Here is a 24548-nt window from a genome sequence, read left to right as displayed (position 1 = left end):
GCTAAGCTTAGCTGGGTGGTGGCAGTGCACGTTTTTAATCCCAGCACTCGGGAGGCAGAGGCAGGCAGATCTCTGTGAGTTCGAGGCCAGCCTGGTCCACAGAGTGAGTTCCAGGACAGCCAAGGCTACACAGAGAAACCCTGTCTCTAAAAAACAAACAAACAAAAAACAAAACAAAAAAAAAAAAAAAAAAAGAGTTAAATGTAAAGGAGAATGGATATAAGCGACTGAAACTTTGACACTCCCCCATGCCCTTAACCAGAACATTCATCCAAATGCCCTGTTTTAAACTCTGAGTAAGTTTCCTGCATCTTAGACTTGTGTCAGGCTCTCCTGTTTGCTTTATTTACCCAACTTTCCACCTTTAAATAAAACCTACACTGTACACGAGCTTACAGGTGGCTGAAGAATAAATACCCATTACCAAATACAAGCTGGAGTCTACTGGAAAAATGCTCATTAACCCATCGGTCCTGGAGGTGGATGCCAGCTTCCCTGAGCATTCAATAAATGTACATAGCAGACCCATGTGAGACGCCACAGACTCAAAACCAAGGACCTAAGCAGATCGTTTTTTAAGGCAGAGATGGCTACCCACCCATCCACCCTATCAGCAGTTATTTACTGAGCACCCATACTCTATGCCTCTAAATGTGACTGCCACTCAAAACTCCCAGGGCGACGGTAGAATTCTGCTGCGCTGGGTTACTTGTGGAGCCACAGGCATGAAGGCATGTGGGTTCTGTGACAAGCTGGGGGGGGGGGGGGGAGAGCTGGTTCCATAAGGACAGAGCAGCAGGAGCTGGAAAGGATGAGCAAGCTCAGGCCCACTGTGCAGGGTCAGGGGTGCAGAAGAGGGCGCAGCTGAACAAGGAGCAAGCTCAGCCAAATGCTCACTCTCCCGGTACCCACTGGGAATGTGCCTGCAGAGAGGCTGGGAGGGCAGCCAAAGGGCACACTCCTGCCAGGGAAGAGGCAGAGAGCCAGTGGGAGCAAGTTGCCACACAAAGACACCAGGAGAAGGGGCGGAGGCACCCGCCTAACCAATCCTCCCCAGCTGTGAAGAGGCTGCAGGGGATTGGGGGAGGGGGGCTATCTCTGCACTGCTGAATGCCTGGGTAGCACCAGAGCTAGATAAGTGGGGAGGGAGGGCTGGGATGCTTTTGCTTCCAGCCCCCATCTCCAGCCATTCCAGGTCTCTCTTCCCACAACATGATGTCCATGTTGTCCAAATCAGTGCGCACCCTGCACGCCTGGCTGGAGGGACCACTTGCCCTACAGATCTAAATGGAACAAGAGGCTGATTTTAAATATGACACAAGCAAGGGCTAATCTGGTGATTCCCGACAGTGTTTGCAAAGCTCTGTTGGTGATCCTGCATCTGCTAGTTCTGTTTAAAAAAAGATAGAAAGAAATTCACCCTATTGAAAGAGGAAACAGCCAGGGGGATAGTGACTTCATGGCGACTGAACGCTAATGTAGATAGATAAAGGTTGTTCTTTTTGACCTGTGTATGACCTCTGTAAAAGGCTGCCATCCTTATATAAGTCTTATTTCAGGCATTTTACCAGATCTCTTGCCCAGTAGATATTTACAGAAGAAATGGGGAAAATCCCTTCATGTGCTTCCAAAAATCAAACCCACGTGTATTTTGCTGAAGCTTCTAAATGGGTAGTGCTGACATCAGAGGCGCCTCAGGAGCCAGCCCTGCTCCAATCGACGCAGCCTGCTCCTTCTCCCTTCTCAGGCCCATCTGTTTGCACATTTGGTTTGTACCAAATGCAATTTACACCATAAAGCAGACAATATGTGCCTATTTCTTAAACGAGATTTGTCATTTAGTTGGATCTTGATAGGAATTCTTACCTAACTGGATGGTGTGGCTTTGAATCAAGCCGATGGCGACTGTTTCTGTCTGCTTTTTGCCCACCAAGACCTGATTGTGTCTAGGAGCTTGAACAAATGAATTACACAGCTCGAAGTGGAGGACGCTTCCCTGCTGTCCCTGTGGAAGTCTGTTCTGAGAGCAGGGAGGAGAGCTTTTGTAGAGGCAGTTGACCCAGAACCCCCCAGCTGGAGTCCATAACCATCAAATCCAGACCTAGCCCACTGCACCCTGGGCTGGGTGTAAGATGCACTGTCCACAGAAGTAATGCACCACTCTAGAGTATATCTGTTGCAAACTTACAAAGGTCAGATGTGTCTATACTGTGCTCTCTCCAAGGGAGAAATCTACAGGAACACTGGATTGTTTTAATGACTTAATCTTGTTTTATTTCACGTGTCAACAGCTGGAGGCTTGTCTAGCTAACTCTGGCCCACATGCAGAGTTAGACCCTGGGCAGGCCATTCTGGGGGTCCCAAGGGCCCCGTCTCATCCCTCCGGAGTGGGCTACTCTGATTGGTGCTGCCAAGGATGGCAGCTGGTCCCAGGACATCTTGTTTTGACAAAAGTCTGGCAGAGAAAATTGGAAGAAGAGTCTAACATAACATCTTGTTTTCCCTAAGAAACTGTCTCTAGCTGAGAGAGTGCTTGTTTAACATGCCCCCTCCCCAGTGTATATACACAGAGCAAAAAGACCAGAAACTGTCAGCGGCCCATGCAAAGGCAGATGAGACAGTCTCACCATTTTCTGGAGAAGCTCACTTGGCTGGCTCGCCACTTGCTTCTGACTGTGACACACTCAGCCTGTGTCAGGATGATCTGAGTAAGCCTTTGCACACCTTTGGGGTTTATCTAAAAGTCACTGTGCACACGCTGAAGGCTGTGTCCTAGAGAACCCCCTCAGCCGTTTGTGTTACAGGTTCTCCAAGCTAATGCTGCTCAGGTCAAGGCCCTGCAGGAGTGTCTTGGAAATGGGCTCTTGGGTCCCCTCAGACCTCAATCAGAACCACCCAGGGTGGGGCCCAGGAACCTGCATTTTCAAAGCTTGCCAAGAAAGCCATTCCAAGGACAAACCAAGCGTGCAGCCTGGGGTTAAACCGAGGAACCAACCAAGCACTTCTCAGCTCTAATCCCTACTATTCCTATAGGATCACTTTACAAAAACATACAAATTCACATGCCTATGAAATCATTCTCACAACACAGATGGATAGAAATTCCAAGTGAAATCCAGCCGGGCAGTGGTGGCGCACGCCTTTAATCCCAGTACTCCAGAGGTAGAGGCAGGCGGATCTCTGAGTTCGAGGCCAGCCTGATCTACAAAGCTGAGGCTGCACAGAGAAACCCTGTCTCAAAAGAAAACAAACAAACAAACAAACAAACAACAACTAAACTAAAAAAACCCAAACAAACAAAAAAGCAAAAAAGTGAAATCCATCTACCCCTTCTTTAACTTCCAGTACACTTAGAAAGTGATCTAAATGCTGAAGTCAGGCTTAGCAACGGCGCAAACACTTTCTTTTGGAATTTTCTCATATAATTTCTCTTTTTTCCCTTTAACAAAAGCAACAGCACATGGGGAAGAAATATTTCACATCTCCCAACAGAAGTGAGCCCGGATCTAAACAGGATCTCCCTCTCAATGTGCTGTGGAAGTGACTGGCACAGCTTCCTGTGCCCTGCTGCCCCCCCCCCCACTTCTAGGGGTGTGTGAAGGTGACATTTATCATTATGAAGCTTTGGGGGGTGTTGTCTAGGGGACTCACTATGTAGCTCAGGCTGGTATCCAATTCATGATCCTCCTGCCTCAGCTTCCTTAGTGCTAGGACTAGAGGTATGTGTTTTAGATATCAGATTGTATGGTCTTTAAAATTACAACAGGCATACACTTGTAATCCCAGCACTCTGGAGGTAGAGAAAGAAAGATTGCCTATTCAATGCCAGCCTGGTGGGTTCCATGCTATTGAGGCTACTACAGCAGGATCACATGGCAGAAAGAAAGGAAGAAAGGAAGAAAGGAAGAAAGGAAGGAAGGAGGGAGGGAGGGAGGGAGGGAGGGAGGGAGGGAAGGAGGGAAGGAAGGAAGGAAGGAAGGAAGGAAGGAAGGAAGGAAGGAAGGAAGGAAGGAAGAAAAAAATTTAAACCATGCGGTAGTGGCCCATGCTTTTAATCCCAGCACTCAGGAGGCAGAGGCAGGCCAGCCTGGTCTACAGAGAGAGTTCCAGGACAGCCAGAGAAACCCTGTCTCAAAAAGACAAACAAACAAAAACAAAAGCAAAAAAAAAAAAGAAGAGAAAAAGAAAAAAAAAGTTAACATACACAGCTATAAATGTTATTTTGAGGGGCTGGAGAGATGGCTCAGAGGTTAAGAGCACTGGCTCTTCTTCCAGAGGACCCGAGTTCAATTCCCAGCAACCACATGGTGGCTCACAACCATCTATAACGAGATCTAGTATCCTCTTCTGGTGTAAAGGCACTGCATACATAATAAAATAAATAAATAAATCTTTTTTTAAAATTGTTATTTTGATTTTATTTTAACATGGCTCTTGGCAACAAGCCATGTTGTATTGAGAAATGAAGAGTGCAATTTCTCCATGCTGCTTAGGGAGCACAGTGGGCATTCAGGGTATTCAGCTCTCAGAGCGGCTACCAGGGATAAGACAACTGTGTGTCACAGAGAACGCAGTCCAGGCTCCAGATGCAGGCATGTAGATAAGGAGTGGACAAGGACAAAAAGGGGTTGTGGAGCTCTGTTGTTTGTCTGGTTCTCACTGCTGCTTTTGGGGACAGGATTGGACCCAGAACCTTTCACGCACTGGACAGTCCCTCTCCACTGAATCACACCCCCAGACCCAGATTGCTGCTCCCTTCCTTTATTTTATTCAACATTAATTTTTTAATTATTTTTATTTTGGGTGTATGGGTGTTTTGACTGCATGTATGTGTGCCTGGTGCCTGTAGAGGCCAGAAGAGAGCATCAAATCCTCTGGACCTGGAGTTACAGACATTTATGAGCTGCCATGTGAGCGCTGGAATCAAACCCAGGTCCTCTGCAAGAGCAGACAGCGCTCTGAACCACTGAGCCGTTTCTTCAGCCCCTCAACATTAATTTTTTAATATGCAAGATAATTTCAGAGTTTTTGGGTCAATCAATGCTAAGTTATAAGTCATACAAATACATGCTATTGAGAGCACAAAGATCCATCTTGAAGGGAAGGAAGACCACATATTTTCAATTAAAGTTTTCACACATTTGGATTAGAATTCTGCATAGGCCAGATTAACTTTTTTTTTCTCCCTGTTTTGTTTTTCAAGAAGGGATTAAACAGGGTATCTCTGTGTAGCCCTGGCTGTCTGGAACTCTCTCTGCAGACCAGGCTAGCCTCAAACTCAGAGATCCACCAGTCACTGCCTCCTTAGGATTAAAGACATGTGCCGCCACACCTGGCTCAGATAAACTCTTAAATGTGTCTGGTATAATAACTAATTTTTAAAAGGCTACACCCTGTAGAAGAAGTATTTGTACTGTTACCTATCACATGGAAGTAACATTTTTGGCATGCCAGCTGATTGGACATCTGCATAACTCCTGTGGATGCACACACAACTGTTGGCTTTCTGAGCTACGCAGACAGCAGAGTAAATTGCCATTTTTCTAAAGGATGATTTTTAGCAAAAAGTACAGTAAATGTTAAGGTGGGGTGTGCTGCCAAGTTTTATGTCAACTTGATACAAGCTAGAGTCATCTGAAAGAAGGGAATCTCAATTGAGAACATGTCTCCAGAAGATCCAGCTGTAAGGCATCTTCTTAATTAGTGATTGATGGGGAGGACCCAGCCCATTGTAGGTAGGGACATCCTTGGGCTGGTGGCCTTGGGTTCTATAAGAAAGCAGGCTGAGCACACCACAGGGAGCAAGCCAGCAAGCAGCACCCTCCACGGCTTCTCCTTCAGCTCCTGCCCTCACTGCTTTTGATGATGAGCTGTTATATGGAGCTGGGAGTGAAATAAAGCCTTTCCTTTGCAAGTTGCGTTTGGTCATGGTGTTTCATCACAGCAATAGTGACCCTAGCTAAGACATGGGGCATTCAAGGTCATGACTTTCTCCAACTTACTGGCAATGAGCTCAGGAAGCTTTTAAGTTTTATGATTTAACTGATTCAACCTAAAAAGCCATGTTTACAAATACATGTGATGATCACAAGATGAAATACTGTATAAAAATAAACTTCAATGCACAACACAAGATTCTCCCACAGGTTTTATTACGTTTGTGTTGCTGGGGATAGACACTGGGGGCCTTTCCCACATGGACGAGAACTCTACCACTTGGCCCTATCCACCCCCAGTCCTCTTCTAAATATTTTCTTGTGACAGGGTCTCAGTTGAATGTACTCTGTGGTCCAAGTAGGCTTGAACTTGCGATTCTCCTGCCTCAGCCTCTTTGTCTTAGTTTGGGGTTTTTATTGCTGTGAAGAGCCACCGTGATCATGGCATCTCTTATAAAGAAGACATTTAATTGAGGGTGGCGCACTTACAGTTTCAGAGATTCAGTCCATTATCATCATGAAGAGAGCATGGCGGCTGCAGGTGGACATGGTGCTGGAGCTGAGAGTGCCACGTCTTACAGGCAACAGGACGTCGACTGAATGTCACACAGAGTGAAGCTTGAGAAAAAGACCTCAAAGCCCGTCCTTGTTGTTGGATTTTCTTTTACTGTAGCCCCACATTGGGCACCAAAATGTTGTTGATTTTTTTACTTTTCTGGGGGTCCCACCACCCAGCTCCCAAATAAATCACACACAGAGGCTTATTTTTAATTATAAATGCCTGGCCTTAGCTTGGCTTATTTCTAGCCAGCTTTTCTTAAAATGATCCCTGTCTATCTTTTACTTCTGGGCTTTTTCTTTTCTTTTCCTATATACCTTTCACTGTTTCTCTGTTGCTTTTTGTGTAGCAAGTGGCTGGCCCCTGATGTCCTCCTCCTTCTCTGGCTACTTCTTCAGTATTCTCTTCCTCCCAGATTTCTCCTTCTATATATTCTCTCTGGCTGCCAGTCCCACCTATCTCTCTCTCTCCTGCTTTTGCTGTTGGCTGTTCAGCTCTTTATTATACTATCAGGTGTTTCAGACAGGCAAAGTAACACAACTTCACAGAATTAAACAAATGCAACATAAACAAAAGTAACACACATTAAAATAATATTCTATGCCAGTGGTGGTGGCTCATACCTTTAATCCCAGCACTTGGGAGGCAGGGGCAGGGGGATCTCTGTGAGTTGGAAGTCAGCCTGGTCTACAGAGTGAGTTCCAGGACAGGCTCCAAAGCTACATAGAGAAACCCTGTTTTGAAAAAACAAAAACAGGGGTTGGGGATTTAGCTCAGTGGTAGAGCGCTTGCCTAGCAAGTGCAAGACCCTGGGTTCGATCCTCATCTTAAAAAAACAAAACAAAACAAACAAAACAAAACAAAAATATTCTACAGCATGCCCCCACAATGATACACTTCCTCCAACAAGGCCACACCTCCTAATACTGGCACTCTCTTTGGGGGTCATTTTCTTTCAAACTACCACACTCTTATAGCTGAGTAAATAGCCAATAGCAAAGGCCAGACTCATCAGACCCAGCTCCCAGGCTGGGGCTTGTGGTGGTCACTGAAACGTGGGGTTTAGGGACTGAATTGATCTGTATTCCGCTTGCCCCGTCACTACTTCCTCTTGTTGGCAGGCAGCTTTTGATTCAGCACACTTAGCGAATACAATGGCGATTCCATCTCCCAAACCACACTGTACCTGGGTATCTATTGAGAAAGAAATCTCTCATTCAGTTAGCTGACTTTTCATGTAAGTTTGTTATAGAGCTGTCCTGTCACAATGTAGGTCAAAACTGAGTCCCTAAACCACCAGGGGGTGGGGGAGTGGGGGGGGTGGGTGGTGGTGGTGGTGGTGGTGGTGGTGGTGGTGGTGGTGGTTTGGTTTGGTTTAGGCTTTTCGAGACAGAGTGTCTCTGTGTAACCCTGACTGCCCTGGAACTCACTCTGTGCTAAACCACACTTTTCATCACGTGGGCCTGTAATGAAATGAGACTCTCCCATCCAAACACTGCCCAGGGGAGATAATACTGCTTAGCTTCTGAGACAGATAAGATCAGGCATGTTGGGATGGTATGGGCATAGCTGAAATATGAAATGTGGTTTCTAGAACCCTCTGAAGATTAAGTAAATTCCTTGAAAATGTCTGGGCGTTGGGGGCGGGGAGCACCTGACTTAGAAATACACAAAACCTCTGAGGTGTAGCAGACCTTTCCTGGTGGCTAAGCGCTTGCTGCTAGCTCTGTACATTAAGAAATCACAAGGCTTTCAAACATATTTCTACAACCCAAGTTAATCTTGCAGAAATAGTTCGCACAACTGAAACACAGATAATCACAGTTAGTAGTAAGTTTGCTTAAGCTGCCATGGGGCTGAATTCCACTTTGAAGTGTGGACTATCTAGAAACCGGCTGTTTTTTTCAGGGGTGTGGCGGGAATTTGGTTTGGGCTGTCCCTTGGGGCCTGTGCTGATCCGAGGTGACTGTAAATCTGCCTTCTCTGTTTTGCATTCTTATGGCAGCCCACCAGTATGAAAAGAGGGGTGGGGGCAGTTCTTAGTAAGTCCTCCTCCAACCCAGAAGAGAACAGTAAATATTTAGGGAGACACTTGAGTGTTAGGAAAAAATATTTTACAACACTTTACAGATTCCAAAGCATCCCACAGACTCCAAACTCATTCTTTCCACACTGAGAGCCTCCCGTGTGATCACACACACACACACACACACACACACACACACACACACACACACACACGCACGGATACATGCACGCACTCCACATCACAGCCTATGTCCCTGGGGAGCTCATGGCAGTGGGGGAGGTGCCTGCATAAACGATAACCTTGGTTACCACAGCAAAAGACTTGTACAAGACTTATGGGAGCTTTGGTTAATGACTTGAGGAAGTACTTGAGACACATAATTATTACTTCCTTGTAGCCTGACCACTCTCCCTACTCTTCTAAAATATTTTGGCTTTGAGGAAAATAAAAATGAAGCATTTTTCTTACTAGAAAAAAAACCCCTCAAAACTATAACATTGCAATGCTCAAGTAAAAAACATAATAAGGGATTCTTGAAAAAAATAAATTTCATTTTTATTTATTTTATATGTATTACTGTTTAGCTCACACATGTCACCATATATGTGCTTGGTGCCTGAGGAGCTCAGAAGAGGCATGGGACCTCCTGGAACTGGCATTACAGATGTTTGTGAGCCACCACGTAGTGCTGGGACTCAAACCTGGGTCCTCTGCAAGAACAAGTGCTCTTAACCACTGAGCCATCTCTCCAGCCCCATGGATACTTTTCTAAAAGTTAAAAACATACTATAAAAATTAACAGTTTAAAAATTATTTCTCAGTTGGATGTGGTGGAATACACCTATAATGTGGAATACACCTGTAATGTGGAGCACATCTGTAATGTGGAGTACACCTGTAATGTGGAATACACCTGTAATGTGGAGCACATCTGTAATGTGGAGTACACCTGTAATGTGGAATACACCTGTAATGTGGAGCACATCTGTAATGTGGAGTACACCTGTAATGTGGAATACACCTGTAATGTGGAGCACATCTGTAATGTGGAGTACACCTGTAATGTGGAATACACCTGTAATGTGGAGCACATCTGTAATGTGGAGTACACCTGTAATGTGGAATACACCTGTAATGTGGAATACACTTGTAATGTGGAGCACACCTGTAATGTAGAGCATGCCTGTAATGTGGAGCATGCCTGTAATGTGGAATACACCTGTAATGTGGAGCATGCCTGTAATGTGGAATACACCTGTAATGTGGAATACACCTGTAATGTGGAATACACTTGTAATGTGGAGCACATCTGTAATGTAGAATACACTTGTAATGTGGAATACACCTGTAATGTGGAGCACACCTGTAATGTGGAATACACTTGTAATGTGGAGCACATCTATAATGTGGAATACACTTGTAGTGTGGAATACACTTGTAATGTGGAACACATCTATAATGTGGAATACACTTGTAATGTGGAATACACCTGTAATGTGGACCATGCCTGTAATGTGGAATACACCTGTAATGTGGAGCACACCTGTAATGTGGAGCATGTCTATAATGTGGAGCATGCCTATAATCTCACCACTTGAGGTGGAGGCAGAATAATCAGGAGTAAGCTGAGGGCCAGCTTGTGCTCTATGAGACCTTGTCTCAAACTCTGCCCCCCCCCCATCATTTATCTCATGAATGAGGAAACTAATATGATAATAAAGTTGTTTCTAGGAGCAATTGAAGAACTGAGCATTTATAAGCATTTAAAAGAATATTAGTTCTAGGCATGGTAGTGTGCACCTGAAGCCCCCGCATGCAGGAGGTGGAGTAAGAGAATCAGGAGTTCAAGGCCATCCTTGGCTATACAGCAAGTTCAAGACCAACCTGGGCTATGTGAGATCCTATTTCAAAAAACAAAAAAACAAAACCTCAAGAATATTAGAATAAGATTTGGGGGTAGATACTGTGTATATTTTAAACACTTGGTCCCCAGTTGGAAGAACTTTTCTGGGAAGGAGTGGAGGCTCTTAGGAAGTGTTGTAGGATATTTGATCACACAGTGTGCAATGTGTCACTGTTTTGCCTTGCCTGCATAGGCACCTTCTGTTTGGTTTAATAAAGAGCTGAATGGCCAATAGCTAGGCAGGAGAGGATAGGCAGGACTCCTGGGCAGAGATCGGAACTCTGGGAAGAATCTGAGGCATGCAGGATTGACCAGTGAGATGTGGGGGGTGGGGGTGGATATACAGTATGGAGGAGAGGTAAAGCGCCACATGACAGTGTAGATTAATATGAACAAGTTAATTTAAGTTATAAGAGCTAGTTGGGAACAAGTCTAAGCTAAGGCCAAGTTTTATAATAATAAGTCTCTGTGTCATTATTTGGGAGCTGGCAGTCTAAAGAAAGACTCAACTATCAGGAGATATGGCTTTGTTGGAGTAGGCATGGCCTTGTTGGAGGAAGTGTGTCATTGTGGGGGTGGGCTTTGAGATCTCCTATGCTCAAGCTACGCTCAGTGTGGCACAGTTGCTTCTGTTTCCTTTTGATCAAGATGTAAAACTCCCAGCTCCTTCTCCAGCACCATGTCTGCCTGTTGTCCTTTTTAAAAATGGTTGCTGCCTTTTAAGCCACAGCTGTCCGAATCAGCAACTTCGACTCTGACTCCACTGCTATCAGCAGAGGTTAGGCCACAAGGGATGTAGCAAGAGGGAAATCTGATCCCTCAGGCACTGACTCTTTCAAAGCTTAACTAAACCTCTCTCCCTCTAAAGAACTCAATATTCAAAGGTTAAGGTGGAATTCTGCTTTTCAGAGAGGCTGAATAGCAAGTCGCTCACCTCTTCTCCTTGCTCATGTCCTCCAAAAAGCCCTCCTGCTTCTCCTCGCCCCTCCTTACAAACCCTTCTCCCCCGGCTCCTCCCTACCACTTCCTGTCCGCTAGTTGCTGACTCAGCCTCCTGACCTCACGTGAATTTTATTTCATCAAACATAACACATCTTGGCATCATTAAGCAAATGTTCCAGAGCATAAATAAAAGTAACACACCTTAAATAATATTCTACAACATCTACTTACACAGTACCAAGTCCTGCCATGTAGATAATGGACTAAACCTCTGAACTGTAAGCCAGCCCCAATTAAATGTTTTCCTTTATAAGAGTTTCTGTAGTCATGGTGTCTCCTTATAGCAACAGAACACTGACTAAGACAGAGGAGTAGGAGGTGTGGCCTTGTTGGAGAAGGCATGTCACTGAGGGTGTGTACCAGGCTTTTTCTTTTTGGGCCACCAACCAGCTCCCAAATCATGACATGGAGACTTATGAGTTTTGACGGCTCAGCCTTAGCATAGCCCTTCTCTGGCTAGCTCTTTTAACTTAAATTAACCTGTTTATCTATCTACCTTTTGCCTGTTGCTTCTTACTTTCTTACTTTCTTTCTGTATGTCTTACTTTTGCTGCTTCTTGTGTCTGGCTGGTGGCTGCCTGGCTTCTGGCCCCAGGCATCTCCTTTGTTCTCTCCACCTCCTCTCTCATTCTTCTTTTCTTTTCTCCAGACCCTAGATTCCTCCTCCTATTTATTCATTTATTATTCTCTACCCGCCAGCCCCACCTATCCCTCTCCTGCCTAGCTTTTGGACACTCAGCTTTTTATTAGACCAATCAGGTGCCTTAGGCGGGCAAGGTGAAACAAATGCAACACATCTTTACATAATTAAACAAATGCAGCAGAAACAATGTAACACACCTTTACACAGTTAAAGTAATATTCTACCACATAAACAAATGTAACACATCTTTGCCTAGCTAAAATAATATTCCATAACAAGGGTGGGCTTTGAGGTTTGTGCCTCTCTCTACCTCCTGCTTATGGATTAAGACATGAGCTCATTAGCTGCTCCTGCTATCATGCCTTCTGAAACTGTAAGCCCAAATTAAATGCTTCCTTTTATAAGTTGCCTTAACAAGTAACTGAAATCCACCAGGATAACTGCTTTCAAGGTAATGGATCCATAACTTTTGAAGTGATCCTACAAATTAATGTATGACTCCACAATGTCCAGGCTTCAGTCAATTAATCAATAGCAAGTTCTCCTAAAGACAGAGGCCACTGTCAGCCATGCTTTCTTCCACTCACACCTTATTAGTGAGCTTTGAATACTTTTACTTTTCCTGAGGTCAGAAGAGTTCACCCATAGCACAATACACAGGCGTCGAAGCATTGCACACTGTGGGTTTTCACTTCAACTCTTTGGGAAGCTATTTCTTTGGCTTAAGGGAGGAAGTGAAGGGAAAACCATGCAAAGCTCAGGGGTGAGGTAGAGAGCAACAGGTCTGCAGCTTTAATGTCATCTCCACAGGGAAGGGCTCAAGGCCCTGTTAGTGGGAACACGGGCAGTACCATTTCTGGGCTCCCAGTGTGTCACACTTCAGCTGTGTGCTCTACACAGGCACAATACTGTTTTCCCTTTGCTGCTTTTGCTGCTCACTTTCCTTGGTGTGTATAGTTCAGGATCATGTGCTGTGGGATGTTCTGAATGTCAAATGTGTTGCTCTGATTGGTTAATAAGTAAAACACAGATTGGCCAGTAGCCAGGCAGGAAGTATAGGCGGACAAGGAGAGAGGAGAATTCTGGGAAGTGGAAGGCTGAGGCAGAGAGACGCTGCCAGCTGCTGCTATGACAAACAAGATGTAAAAGATACCAGTAAGCCATGAGCCATGTGGCAACTGATAGACTAATAGATATGGGTTAATTTCAGATAAAAGAATTAGATAACAAGAAGCCTGCTGCGGCCATACAGTTTGTAAACAATATAAATCTCTGTATGTTTACCTGGTTGGGTCTGAGCAGCTGCAGGACTGGTGGGTAAGAGAGATTTGTCCTGACTGTGGGCCAGGCAGGACTGGAGAAAACTCCAGCTACAATCATGTGTGTGTATGTGTCTGTGTGTGTCTGTGTGTCTGTGAGAGTGTGTGTGTGGTTTATGTGTGTGAGTGTCTGGTGTATGTGTGTGAGTGGTGTGTGTATATGTCTGTCAGAGAGTATGTGGGGTGTGTGTATGTGTGTGTGTGTGTGTGTGTGTGTGTGAGACTGTGTGTGAATGTATGGTTTGTGTGTGAGTTGTGTGTGGTATATGTGTGTGTGTATGGTATGGTGGTATGTACTTATGCATGTTCACAAGTGTGTGCAGATGTATGTACATGTATATGTGTGTGCATACATATGAAGGCCAGAGGGTAACAATCCACCATCTTCTTCAATGACTCTCCACCTTATATACTGAAGCAAGCTCTCTGACTTGAACTCAGAGGTCACCAATTTGGCTAGTCTAGGTAACCAGATTCACCCTAGCCTCCCCTATACTGGAACTGCAGGGGGCCACCATGACCACCGGCTTTTATGTAGGTGCTGGAGAAGCCAATGTTCTGATGCTTATGCAGCAAGCACTTTCTCTTCTGAGCCATCATGCCCCCAGCCCCTGAAAACCCTAACACAAAGCAAAAGGAGATCTTCTCCAGCTAAGTCATCTAGGTCACCCAAGACCAAACCTCTGCAGTAAAAACAACAATGATGGTAGAATAAAATTACAAAGATCATAAAATTCAATTATAAGATAAGGTGTATAAATCTCTTTTAAGTATAACACCAGGCTACAATAAACTGTATTTTCTTTCCTTCTTCCTTCCTTCCTTCCTTCCTTCCTTCCTTCCTTCCTTCCTTCCTTTCTCAATTTCTTTCTTCTTCTTTTTACAGGGTTTCTCTGTGTAGTTTTGGTACCTGTCCTAGATCTTGCCCTGTAGACCAGGCTGGCCTCTAACTCACAGAGATTTGCCTGGCTCTGCCTCCCAAGTGCTGGGATTAAAGGCATGCACCACCATCATTTGGCTAAACTATATTTTCTATCTTTTCTTTTTCCTTAAAATAGAAACTCCTGGGGCTTAGAAGATGGTTCCATGAATGACCTGCTTGCTGTGCAGGAATAAGAGCCTGAGTTCAGATTTCCAGCACCCACCCACAAAACAGCTGCATGAGGTAGCACCCACTTTTAATCCCAGCCTAACCAATCAGTGAGCTCTAGTGAGTTCTCAAAAAATAAGGTGGACAGCAGTAGAGGACGCCGCCCAATATTGACCTCTGACCTCCACAGGCACATGTGTGGGAGTGTACTTCTCAGACTCCAAAACACAGTCCCCTTGGCCTCCCCCAAATGCAAAAGGGAAAAAATCCAAGATAACAAAGTTTATCATTGGGTTAATTCATTGCCAAAAGATTACAGTCAGATTACAAAGATAGTTTAGTTTATAAAATCTAAATTAAAAGCTTGACGGACAAGTAAATGGTGTGTTGTGAATGCTTTAAAATAGATTAGGTAAGTTCATTTATTGTCTGTGGTGGTGTGAAAGAAAATGGCCCTCAAAGGGAGGGGCACTATTTGGAGGTGTGGCCTTGTTGGAGGAAGTGGTCACTGTTGGCGTGGGCTTTGAGGTCCCTTTCTCAAGTTTCCCTCACTGTGACACTCCGTCAACTTCCTGTTGCCTGTAAGATGTAGCGCTCTCAGCTCCAGCACCACATCTGCCTGCACGCCGCCATGCTCCCCACCATGATGATAATGGACTGAACCTCTGAAACTGTGAGCCACCCTCAATTAAATGTTTTCTTTATAAGAGTTGCTGTGGTCTGTGGGAGCCCATAGAGGCTCTCTAGTGAGGACTTACTCAGGGTCAGAGGATCTGAGCTTGCTTTACCCAGAAGGGCTGCATAAGGAGACGATTTGGCCACAGGTGTGGTTACCAGGTGTTTGGAAGGGGCTACATATGGCTGTACAGTGTGCTTTGATCTTGCAAGGGGGGAGGTCTTTTGCTTCTTCGCTTGGCATATTATAAAAAGCCCTTCTCAATAAAGAATGAGGTTGTTGGGTATTTATCCAGGCCCTCCTGAAGCTATCCTATGTCTCTGTCTCCTCATCAGCTAGGTCTCTCCTTCTATTTAATATTTTCTTATCCTTCTCTCCTCCTCCTAAGAATGCTTCAAAACGTGGAAGCTGGGCTCCCATAGATGGTGCCAGAACATGGGACTTAGGTACAAAAGGTAAAAGAGAGTGGGCACTGAGAAGCAGGGGGCATGCCCGGTAATGAATTAAGTTGAGGCAGTGGTAGTCTATTGTTCAGGAGTAAAATTATAAATATAAAGTAGAATAGTTCAAGTTAAGCTGCAGCAAGTATCTCTACCTGTCTCTATGTTTCTCCGTTTCTCTAAAGTTGTAAAAAAAAAAAAGTTTTGGTAAAGTTTGGAGAATATAAGCTTTAGGTCTAGGGTTACCATGAAGGAATAATAAGAAAGTTACTTAGGGTAAGAGCAGTTTTTCCCCTGAGCATGGATGGGATCTGGGATGCAGAAAGCAACATCCAAGACCTAGAAGCCACTGTGAACTTAGCAGTGTAAGCAACTTCAGAAGCTCCAGAAGCAACCAACAGCAGACACTGAGTGAGCCAGCGTGAGCAACAGGGTTCTGTGTCCAACAGGGTTCTGTGTCCTTTCTGCAAGGAAGAAGTCATGGTGGGAGCATGCAGTCAGCCAGCTGGAGAGACATGGCTTGAGGCTACAAGCAACCTTGACAAGCCAAGCAGAGACACTGCACAGTGAGAGAGGTGAATGGCAGGCAGTGGCTTGGAGAGCAGCATCAGAGACTTCAGACCCTAGAGGCCAGAGCACTGGCAGCCAGAGTCCCTGGTGGCCAGAGCCAAGTGAGGGATGCCCTGGGAGAGTGCAGGCAGAGTGTGGGCAGAGAGTGGAGCAGCATCACCCTGGGGTGGAATGGTGGTGGAGGTAGTGCTGTGGACCCAGGGGAATCTGCTAGATGACAGAATGCCCTGGAACTCAAGCCAGCCTGGGCTCCTAGCAGCAGAGAAAAGTGGAGCTGTGTGGCTGGCACTGGTCAGCTATGCAAGCAGGGTAGTGTGTGGGCAAAGACCCCTGGCAAAGCAAGTAACAGAGTTGGGGGTACAGCAGCCACAACTGGCTAAGGCTAGGTTTCATCTGGAAGCCAGAGTTGTTGAAAGCTGTGGGTTGTAATGGCAGGATGAACCGTAAGCCCTCTAGCATCAGGACACAGGGGTCCTTGGCAGATGGGCTGGTTACAGGAGGCACAGACAGACGGGGACTGCAGAAGCTGAATGGAGCCAGCAGCAAAAGCTGTGCAATTTGTTTGCTGGTGGTTCATGCTGGCTGTACAAAGAGCTCTTCCCTATCCAGCTTGCAGCTTTTGTCCTGGGGCAGTTTTTGCCCAGGGGAAAGCTAACTGAAAGTGCCTCTGTGGCTGAGAGTTAGGCTTTAGAGATGCTTGTTTAAATGTGTTGCAAGCAAGGGGAACTGCAGTAAGTTTGGTAAAGGGACTCCGCATATTCAGAGCTGCTTGCTTCAGAGTCATTACAACGCTGACAGCTATACAAAGACTTCAGGGCAGCTGACAAGCCAGGGCCTGATTTTGAGTACTCAGAGGAACTTTAAGACTGGTACCAGAACTATCTTTTTGAACTTTTCAGACTTAAGAAATGGGATGGACTATGGTGATATTTTGTTTGTACTGAAATGGTATTTGTATGTTAATAAAGAAAGTTGCCTGGGGGTCAGAGCTAATAGCAAGCCATAGCAGAAGCCAGGCAGTGGTGGCATACACCTTTAATCCAGATCACATGACAGGCAGATCTCTGTGCATTCAAGGATACAGCCAGCATGGAGACACATGCCTTTAATCTCAATACCAACCATAGAAGACCTGGAGGTCTGTACAGACAGACAGTGAGGAGGAGGTCATGTAGCTGGGTTTACAACCAGTGAAAAGGCAGAACAGAAAGTCTATCAAATGACAGAGACACAGGAAGTAGACCTCTTACTGAGGGAAGGACAGGAGCAACAGTGAAGGGTAAGATTTATAGCTCTTAACTATTGCTCTGACCTCTTGGCTTTTAACTCTGCAGTTGGCTCTGTGTTTCTTATTTAACAAGATGATTGATTACATCTACAATGGACAGGAGTGGTTTAATTGCAATGGGGAAATTTTGAATTTACTTGTGCATATAGACTCTATCAACTGTGATGACTTCTGAACTGTTTTGTATATGCATGTATGTTTTATTAACTGTGATGATTCATAAACTGTGTAGAAATGGAACTGGTTTTATGTAGAAATGGAGAAATTTGTTTTTTTCTAACCAGGCTCAAGACGCAGTTTAAAAAATTATAAAGAAAGGGGGAAGTTAATATTCCTCAGTCTCTTTAATTTTTGAAAAAATTTTTTTTCTTGTTCTTTGTATGGATAATGTTAACTTGTGTTAATGTACCCTGTGTTTTATTAGCAAAAAGTATAAAATGTTCTATTAAGAATTGCTTTTGGGTGTTTGCTAAGGTTTGTAAAGTGTAAATACTTTTATTGAGAGTTTACTTTTGTATGTAAGTTTGTAAAAATTGTAATTATGCACAGTAATATTCATCCTAGAATTATTTTAACCTGTGAATGTTGATGAACCATGGTATGGTGATGCCAAGGAGTCCTTAGGTTTAATGTGGCTGCATCGAGAGTGTACTGATTTATCTGATGCAATTGCATCAGGAGTTTATTGATTTAAAAGAGGGTTTGGTACAGCAAAGACTGCTGTAGTCATCTTAGACCCATTCAAAAAGGCCATTCTATCTTTATCATTCTCTACTCCTTTACTAGGAGGTACAGCAGCCATAGGGAGCAGGAGTATTGCTGTGATTATTCCAGTTACTTGCAAGCTGTTAGTAGAAAGCTGACTCAGAGCTAAATAGAGTTAAACTATGCACCATCCCCTGCCATGGGCTGGTAGTCAGAGATGGGTAATTCCTTCTTGCTAGCTATCAACCTAAGACAGAGTGCACTTGGCGGAAAGTGTATCTTAATGACAGGAAAAAGGTGTCTAGTGGTAGAAGATGACCTAAGACAGGCATAGTCGATCTGAGGGGTCTGAGTGGCCCTTTAAATTATTAAGAAGGGGGACCCATGGGAGCCCACAGAGGCTATCTAGTGAGGACTTACTCAGGGTCAGAGAATCTGAGCTTGCTTTATTCAGCAGGGCTGCATAAGGAGATGATTTGATCATAGGCGTGGTTACCAGGTGATTGGAAGGGTCTACACTTGGCTGTATGATGTGCTTTGATCTTGCAAGAGGGAGGTCTTTTGCCTCTCCCCTTGGCATATTATAAAAAGCCCTTCTCAATAAAGGATGAGGTCATTGGGTATTGATCCAGGCCCTCCCAAAGCTATCCTGTATTTCTGTCTTTCTTCTCATCAGCTAGGTCTCTCTTTCTATCTAATATTTTCATATCCCTCTCTCTTCCTCCTAAGAATGCTTCAAAAGGTGGGACCTGGACTCCCACAGTGGTCATGATGTCTCTTTGTAGCAATAAAAACCCTAACTAAGACATCTGACATGAAAAAAAATCTCATATCCTGAAGCCTTTTAAAGGATACAGTTTGTAGAAAATATAAAGCACTCATGTGAAGGGTTTGTGGCCCAAATATTCAGAGAAAAACTCAGTTGCAGTGTAGTGCATAGTGGCACACACCTGTAATTCCATCACTTGGGGGCAAAGGCAGGAGGACCTCAAGGATAGGTCAGCCTGGATCACAAAGTGAGTTCCAGGCCAGCCTGGGCTACACAGCAAGGCTCTGTCTGCCTCTGCCCTCTGCTGTCTATTTCCTGCCCCATTGAGTTCAACCCCATCTCTTTCATATGTGTGCACACATATAAATAAATATATATTTGTAGATCAGATTTTTTTTTTTTGAGACAGGGTTTCTCTGTGTAGCTTTGCACCTTTCCTGGAACTCACCTGGTAGACCAGGCTGGCCTCGAACTCACAGAGATCCGCCTGGCTCTGCCTCCTGAGTGCTGGGATTAAAGGCATGCACCACCACCACCCGGCGTAGATCAGTTTTTAACATAAGAACTTACCAGCACTTTCAGCAAGGTCTTATCTTTAAATTGAGGCAATGACAGAAATTTCTCTATCACTAAAAGCACAATAATAAATGGCTAAACCAATTAAATTCAGTTCCATTTGGTAGCAATAGGATATGTGCTTTAGGGTGGCCTGGCCTGACATAACAGAAAATGTGGATGAATATCATCTGGGTCTATATGTGACTTCAACTAGTGACCTGAAGCTGCTGCTACTTAAGCAACTTTAAGGACCTGTCATGTTCAACATAAATACATACCAAGTTCGTGTTTAAAATGTCCCTTTTGTCATTTACAAAGGTGAATAAAAGAAGTCTATATGTAACAGATAGTCAAAATGTTACTATTTGCAACAAGTAACACACCGTATTAAAGAGAAGCCATTTGTGAGGCTTGCTTTGTTAGGACAGTTGAGTGTAGCCCATTTGACTACTTATATTCCTTCCTCACCTCTCAAGTGCTGGGATTACAGATGTGTGCCACCACATCTGGCTAAATTTGACAATTGAAAACAACTATTGGGCCATCAAGAAGACTCACTGAGTTAAGGAACTTGAAGACTCGTTGGGTTAAGGAACTTGAAGACTCGCTGCCAAACATGATCTGATCTCAATTCCTAGGTCCCATTTGGTAGGAAAAAAAAACAAAAAACAAGGGCTGGAGAGATGGCTCAAAGGTTAAGAGCACTGGCTGCTCTTCCAGAGGTCCTGAGTTCAATTCCCAGCAACCACATGGTGGCTCACAACCATCTGTAATGAGATCTGGTGCCCTCTTCTGTGTACATAATAAATAAATAAATCTTAAAAAAAAAAAAAAACCAGTACAAGTTGTTTTCTCACCTCCACACATTGTGTATGTATAATAAATAAATAAATGCATAAGTATAATTTTAAAATGTAAAAATCATACTATACATTTTTCCTGATCCATTAAAGCTATGTTCTTTCATAAATGTTTTAACCTGAGGGCAGGTGAGCTGGCTCAGCAGTTAAGAGCACTTGCTGCTCTGACCCAGGTTCAGTTCCCAGGACCCACATCAAGCATCTCACAACTCTCTGTAACTCCAGTTCCAGGGGATCCAACATCCTCTTCTGGCTTCCTAAGGTCCCTGCAAGCATGTAGTACACATACACTCAGGCACACATATATACACATAAATAAATAAATATTCAAATACTTTACCTCTAAATTCCATATTGTAAAATACAACAGGATCAAAGAATCAGTAAATTTAAAGGCTAAAAGAATCTTCAAGGTACCTCTCCTGTGGAGGATTCTAAGCTTTTCCCTGCATTTTAAGTCCCCATGGTTCTTATAAAAATGCTGACGGCCAAGCCTCACTCTGCCCGTCTAACTCCATAAGCCTGGGGTGAAGTTCAGTGGGTCTTCTACTGAAATAGCCAGTGTACTTCATGCCCACCCTAAGACGACCCCTGTAGGCAATCTGTAAATCCCCAAGACCAATGGAGCTCCTGTGGTCCACACCCTAAATCAAATACCTCCCATAACAACCATATCTCATGGAGTCAGTTTCTGCCTTAGATTATTCTCTGTTCAATCCTTGCAGGTATTCACTGCCTCCTGGGGCCATTATACCACTAATGGAAGCTTCTAGCAGGAGCTGCTATGTTAAAAAACATAAACTCACTCAACATGGGCTTCCACAAGTACACCAGTGCACAGACACTGAGAAAGAATGAAATGCATGACTGACCTGTTTCTTCTGGTATTTGTTCAATAGACTCAGAAACAAGGCATAGCATCTGGAATAGCTTGCCAGGGCTGCACAGCAGTCATGGTAAGATGTCAGTTTGCTGTGGGAAATGCCAAATGGGAAAATAAGAATAAACTCTATTTTTTTTTTTTATTTAAGTGCACAGAATAACACTCTAACTGCAGGCCATGTGAATTCATAAAAAGAAGTCTAGAGATATCTCATGCAGTCCAGAGAAATGAGTTAATTCATTGTCCAAAGATTACAGTTAATTTACGAAGACAAAGTTTAGTTTACAAAGTCCAGAGGAAATGCAAAGAGGCTTGCTACCTGCTCTAGACTCTAAGAGGACAGAGGGAATGTTTTAAAGCCCCTTCCTTAGTGGGGCTGAGGACTTAACTCAGTTGTAAACACTTGTCTAGCAAGCATGAGCCCCTGAGTTTGGTTTCCAGAAAGATGTCAGCACAGTGTACTACACTCTTTCTATTGCTGTGGTAAACTCCATGACCAAGAGCAAGTGGGGAGGAGAGGGCTGATTCTTTGCAAAAACTGACAATCGGTGGCTGAGAGGTGGCTCAGCAGCTAAGGACACTAGCTGCTCTTGCAGAGATGCAGGCTCAGTTCCCAGCACCCACATGGTGGCTCAGCTGTAACTCCAGCCCCAGTAGAGGAAGCAGCAGCCTCTTCTGACCTCTGAGAATACCAGGCACACACGTGGTGTACGTACGTACATACATACATACATACATACATACATACATACATACATACATACATACAGGCATTCACAATATACATAATAAATCTTAAAAAAAAAAAAAAAAAACCTAAAAAACTAACGACTGCCAAACCTTTTGCAAGACTGATCAAGGAAATCAAAAAATCATAGGAATGTCAAACTAAACATGAAAAGCAATTTTAATAACAAAGAAACCACATAATATGGGAGTAAAATGTGTGAATTTTAGCTGGGTGGTGGTGGCACACACCTTTAATCCCAGCACTCAGAAGGCAGAGGCAGGCAGATCTCTGTGAGTTCGAGGCCAGCCTGGGCTACAGGTTGAGTTCTAGGACATTCAGGGCTGTTACACAAAGAAACCCTATCTCAACAGAAAAAAAAAAAAGTGATTTCTACAGTCACAGATGCCTGATTTAAACTGAGGCTCTGTGACCTACTGATTGTAAGATGTTAGGAAAACAATTGCATTTCTCTATGCCTCGGTTTCCCTCTATGTTGGATGCAGTGACAATCATGACACGTATTTGATTAGTTCTTGGAAAGTACTTAGAAGACTGACCAGCATGCAGTAAGTACAGTATATGTGGTTACAAATAAGCAAAATTAAAAAACAAAAACAAAACAAAACAAAAAAAACCCTATCATTACAGATAAAAACAATTAAAATGAATGTTGATTGATTGAGGTACTAGAAACCAAACCTAGGGCCTCTCACATGCCAGGCAAGCACTCTACCACAGAGTGACAGAGTAGAGAGTCACACACTGTATTTGTTTATTTACTGAAACAGGATCTTACAGTGTACTCCAGGCTGGTCTCAAACAACTGCGATCTTTCTGCCTCAGCCTCTAAAAGCTGAGGTGGAACCATTTAATGTTGTTTGAAAACTTAGGGGGAAAATGAACAAATTCTATTAAAAACAAAAGCAAAACAAAAACAAAACTGTGCACGCCTTTAATCCCAGCACTCAGGAGGCAGAGGCAGGCAGATCTCTGTGAGTTCAAGGCCAGCCTGGTCTACAGAGTGAGATCCAGGAAAGTCGCAAAGCTACACAGAGGAACCCTGTCTGGGGGTTGGGGAAGTGAATTAGCAGCCATGGCGGCAAGTGCCTGTAGTCTGTCTACTCAGGAGGCACATTTTAGCTCAGCAGTTTAGGATCAGCTTTGGCAATACAATGAGATGAGAGAGAACAGAGATAGATGGGGTAGGGAATCATCTTGTAAGACTGTTGGCCAAGCGCACACAAAGAAAAACATAAACGCATAACTTTAAAGGCATTTCTGAAACTGATCAACATCTGGCTACTTTCAAACAACCTAGATTCAAATGATTATCAAATGTGGGACAGCAGGTGCCAAGGTGACTAGTGAACATGTGAGTCCAAGTTCAAACAACTGATACAAAATTCTAAGAACTAATGCTAGCACTGAGCTGCCCCGGCCACAGCCCACACAGCAGCTTTGCCCGCCGGCAGACAGCCACAGAGCATTGTCTGCCAATCTCTGCCTTGTGGACTTCAGGTGCCAGGGCTTCTCACCTGGAGAAGTGAGTTTACATCAAAAGGGGGTACTGGACACTTATCCTGCTCCTCACACCCTTCCCTGCCTCCTGCCCAGGGACCAGAGTGCCTGGCTACAGGTGTGTGCTGCGAGAACGCCCTCAGCCTCAGAAAGGTGTAAGGAGAGATACCACTTCTTCCAGGCAGGCTCTTATCCTCTCTTCAGAGCCCCACCTGCCGTGTAATATTAGTTTGCATGTGTTATATTTGTTTATACTGTGGAACATTTGCTTAATGGTGCAAAGATGAGGTGCATTCTTTTATGCTGCATTTGGTTAACTCTGCAAAGCTGTTACTTTGCCTGCCCTAAAACACCTGATGATCTAATAAAGAGCTGAATGGCCAATAGCTAGGCAGAAGAGAGAAATAGGCAGGGCCAGAAGGCAAAGAGAATAAATCGGAGCAATCTAGGGAAGAGGGCCAGCTACTGAGCCACACAGCCAGCCACAGAGTAAGAAGGAAAGAAAGATAGGTAGAATAAAGAAAGGTAAAAAGCCCAGAGGCAAAACATAGTTAAAGAGAAATGGGATAATTTAAGTTAGAAAAGCTGGCTAGAAACAAGCCAAGCAAAGGCTGGGAATTCATAAGTAAAAATAAGCCTTCGTGTATTTCTTTGGGAGCTGGGTGGTGGGCCCCCAAAGAGTTTAAAAAAAAAAAAAACAACTCCAATTATGCCTACCATGCTGTCTATCTGTCTGTCTTTCCATAGCATTAATATCTTCTAATGAGCTCTGTACTCCAGCAATCTATCTCAGTGTCCCTCTTGAACCCCTATCAGAGACCTTTCAAAGGTAACTATTACAAATTAAACCAGACCAGACTTGAATCAACAATCTCCTTTTTGAGATAGAGCATTTGGGTGTTACTTCTGGTAGGCCAAAACTTGTGATATGTCTTGTGGGACATCGTTCTTTATCTCCAAGGGGCAAAGAAGACAGTCAAGCAAAGTAACACACACGTTTGGCAACTTCACAACCTTCCTAAGTGCTAACTAAGTGCCTGACAGCAAGCCGCTTGAGTCGGGTGTTTTCA

The 24548-nt window shown here is 44.2% G+C and overlaps 1 protein-coding gene across 1 annotated transcript in view; it reads right to left on the bottom strand.

Moving 5' to 3' along the window:
• Positions 1–24548, bottom strand: part of Armc2 (armadillo repeat containing 2) — a 117997-nt gene that overhangs the window by 21724 nt on the left and 71725 nt on the right. The window contains exon 14 of the mRNA XM_036168994.1: positions 21220–21319. Coding sequence (XP_036024887.1) covers positions 21220–21319 — 100 coding nt within the window. The remainder of the gene's footprint in view (positions 1–21219; positions 21320–24548) is intronic.

Source organism: Onychomys torridus, chromosome 19 (assembly GCF_903995425.1).
Source record: "Onychomys torridus chromosome 19, mOncTor1.1, whole genome shotgun sequence".
Taxonomy (NCBI): domain Eukaryota; kingdom Metazoa; phylum Chordata; class Mammalia; order Rodentia; family Cricetidae; genus Onychomys; species Onychomys torridus.
The sequence above is the reverse complement of the archived record's forward strand: the minus strand, read 5'-3'. Positions and strand labels throughout refer to the sequence as shown.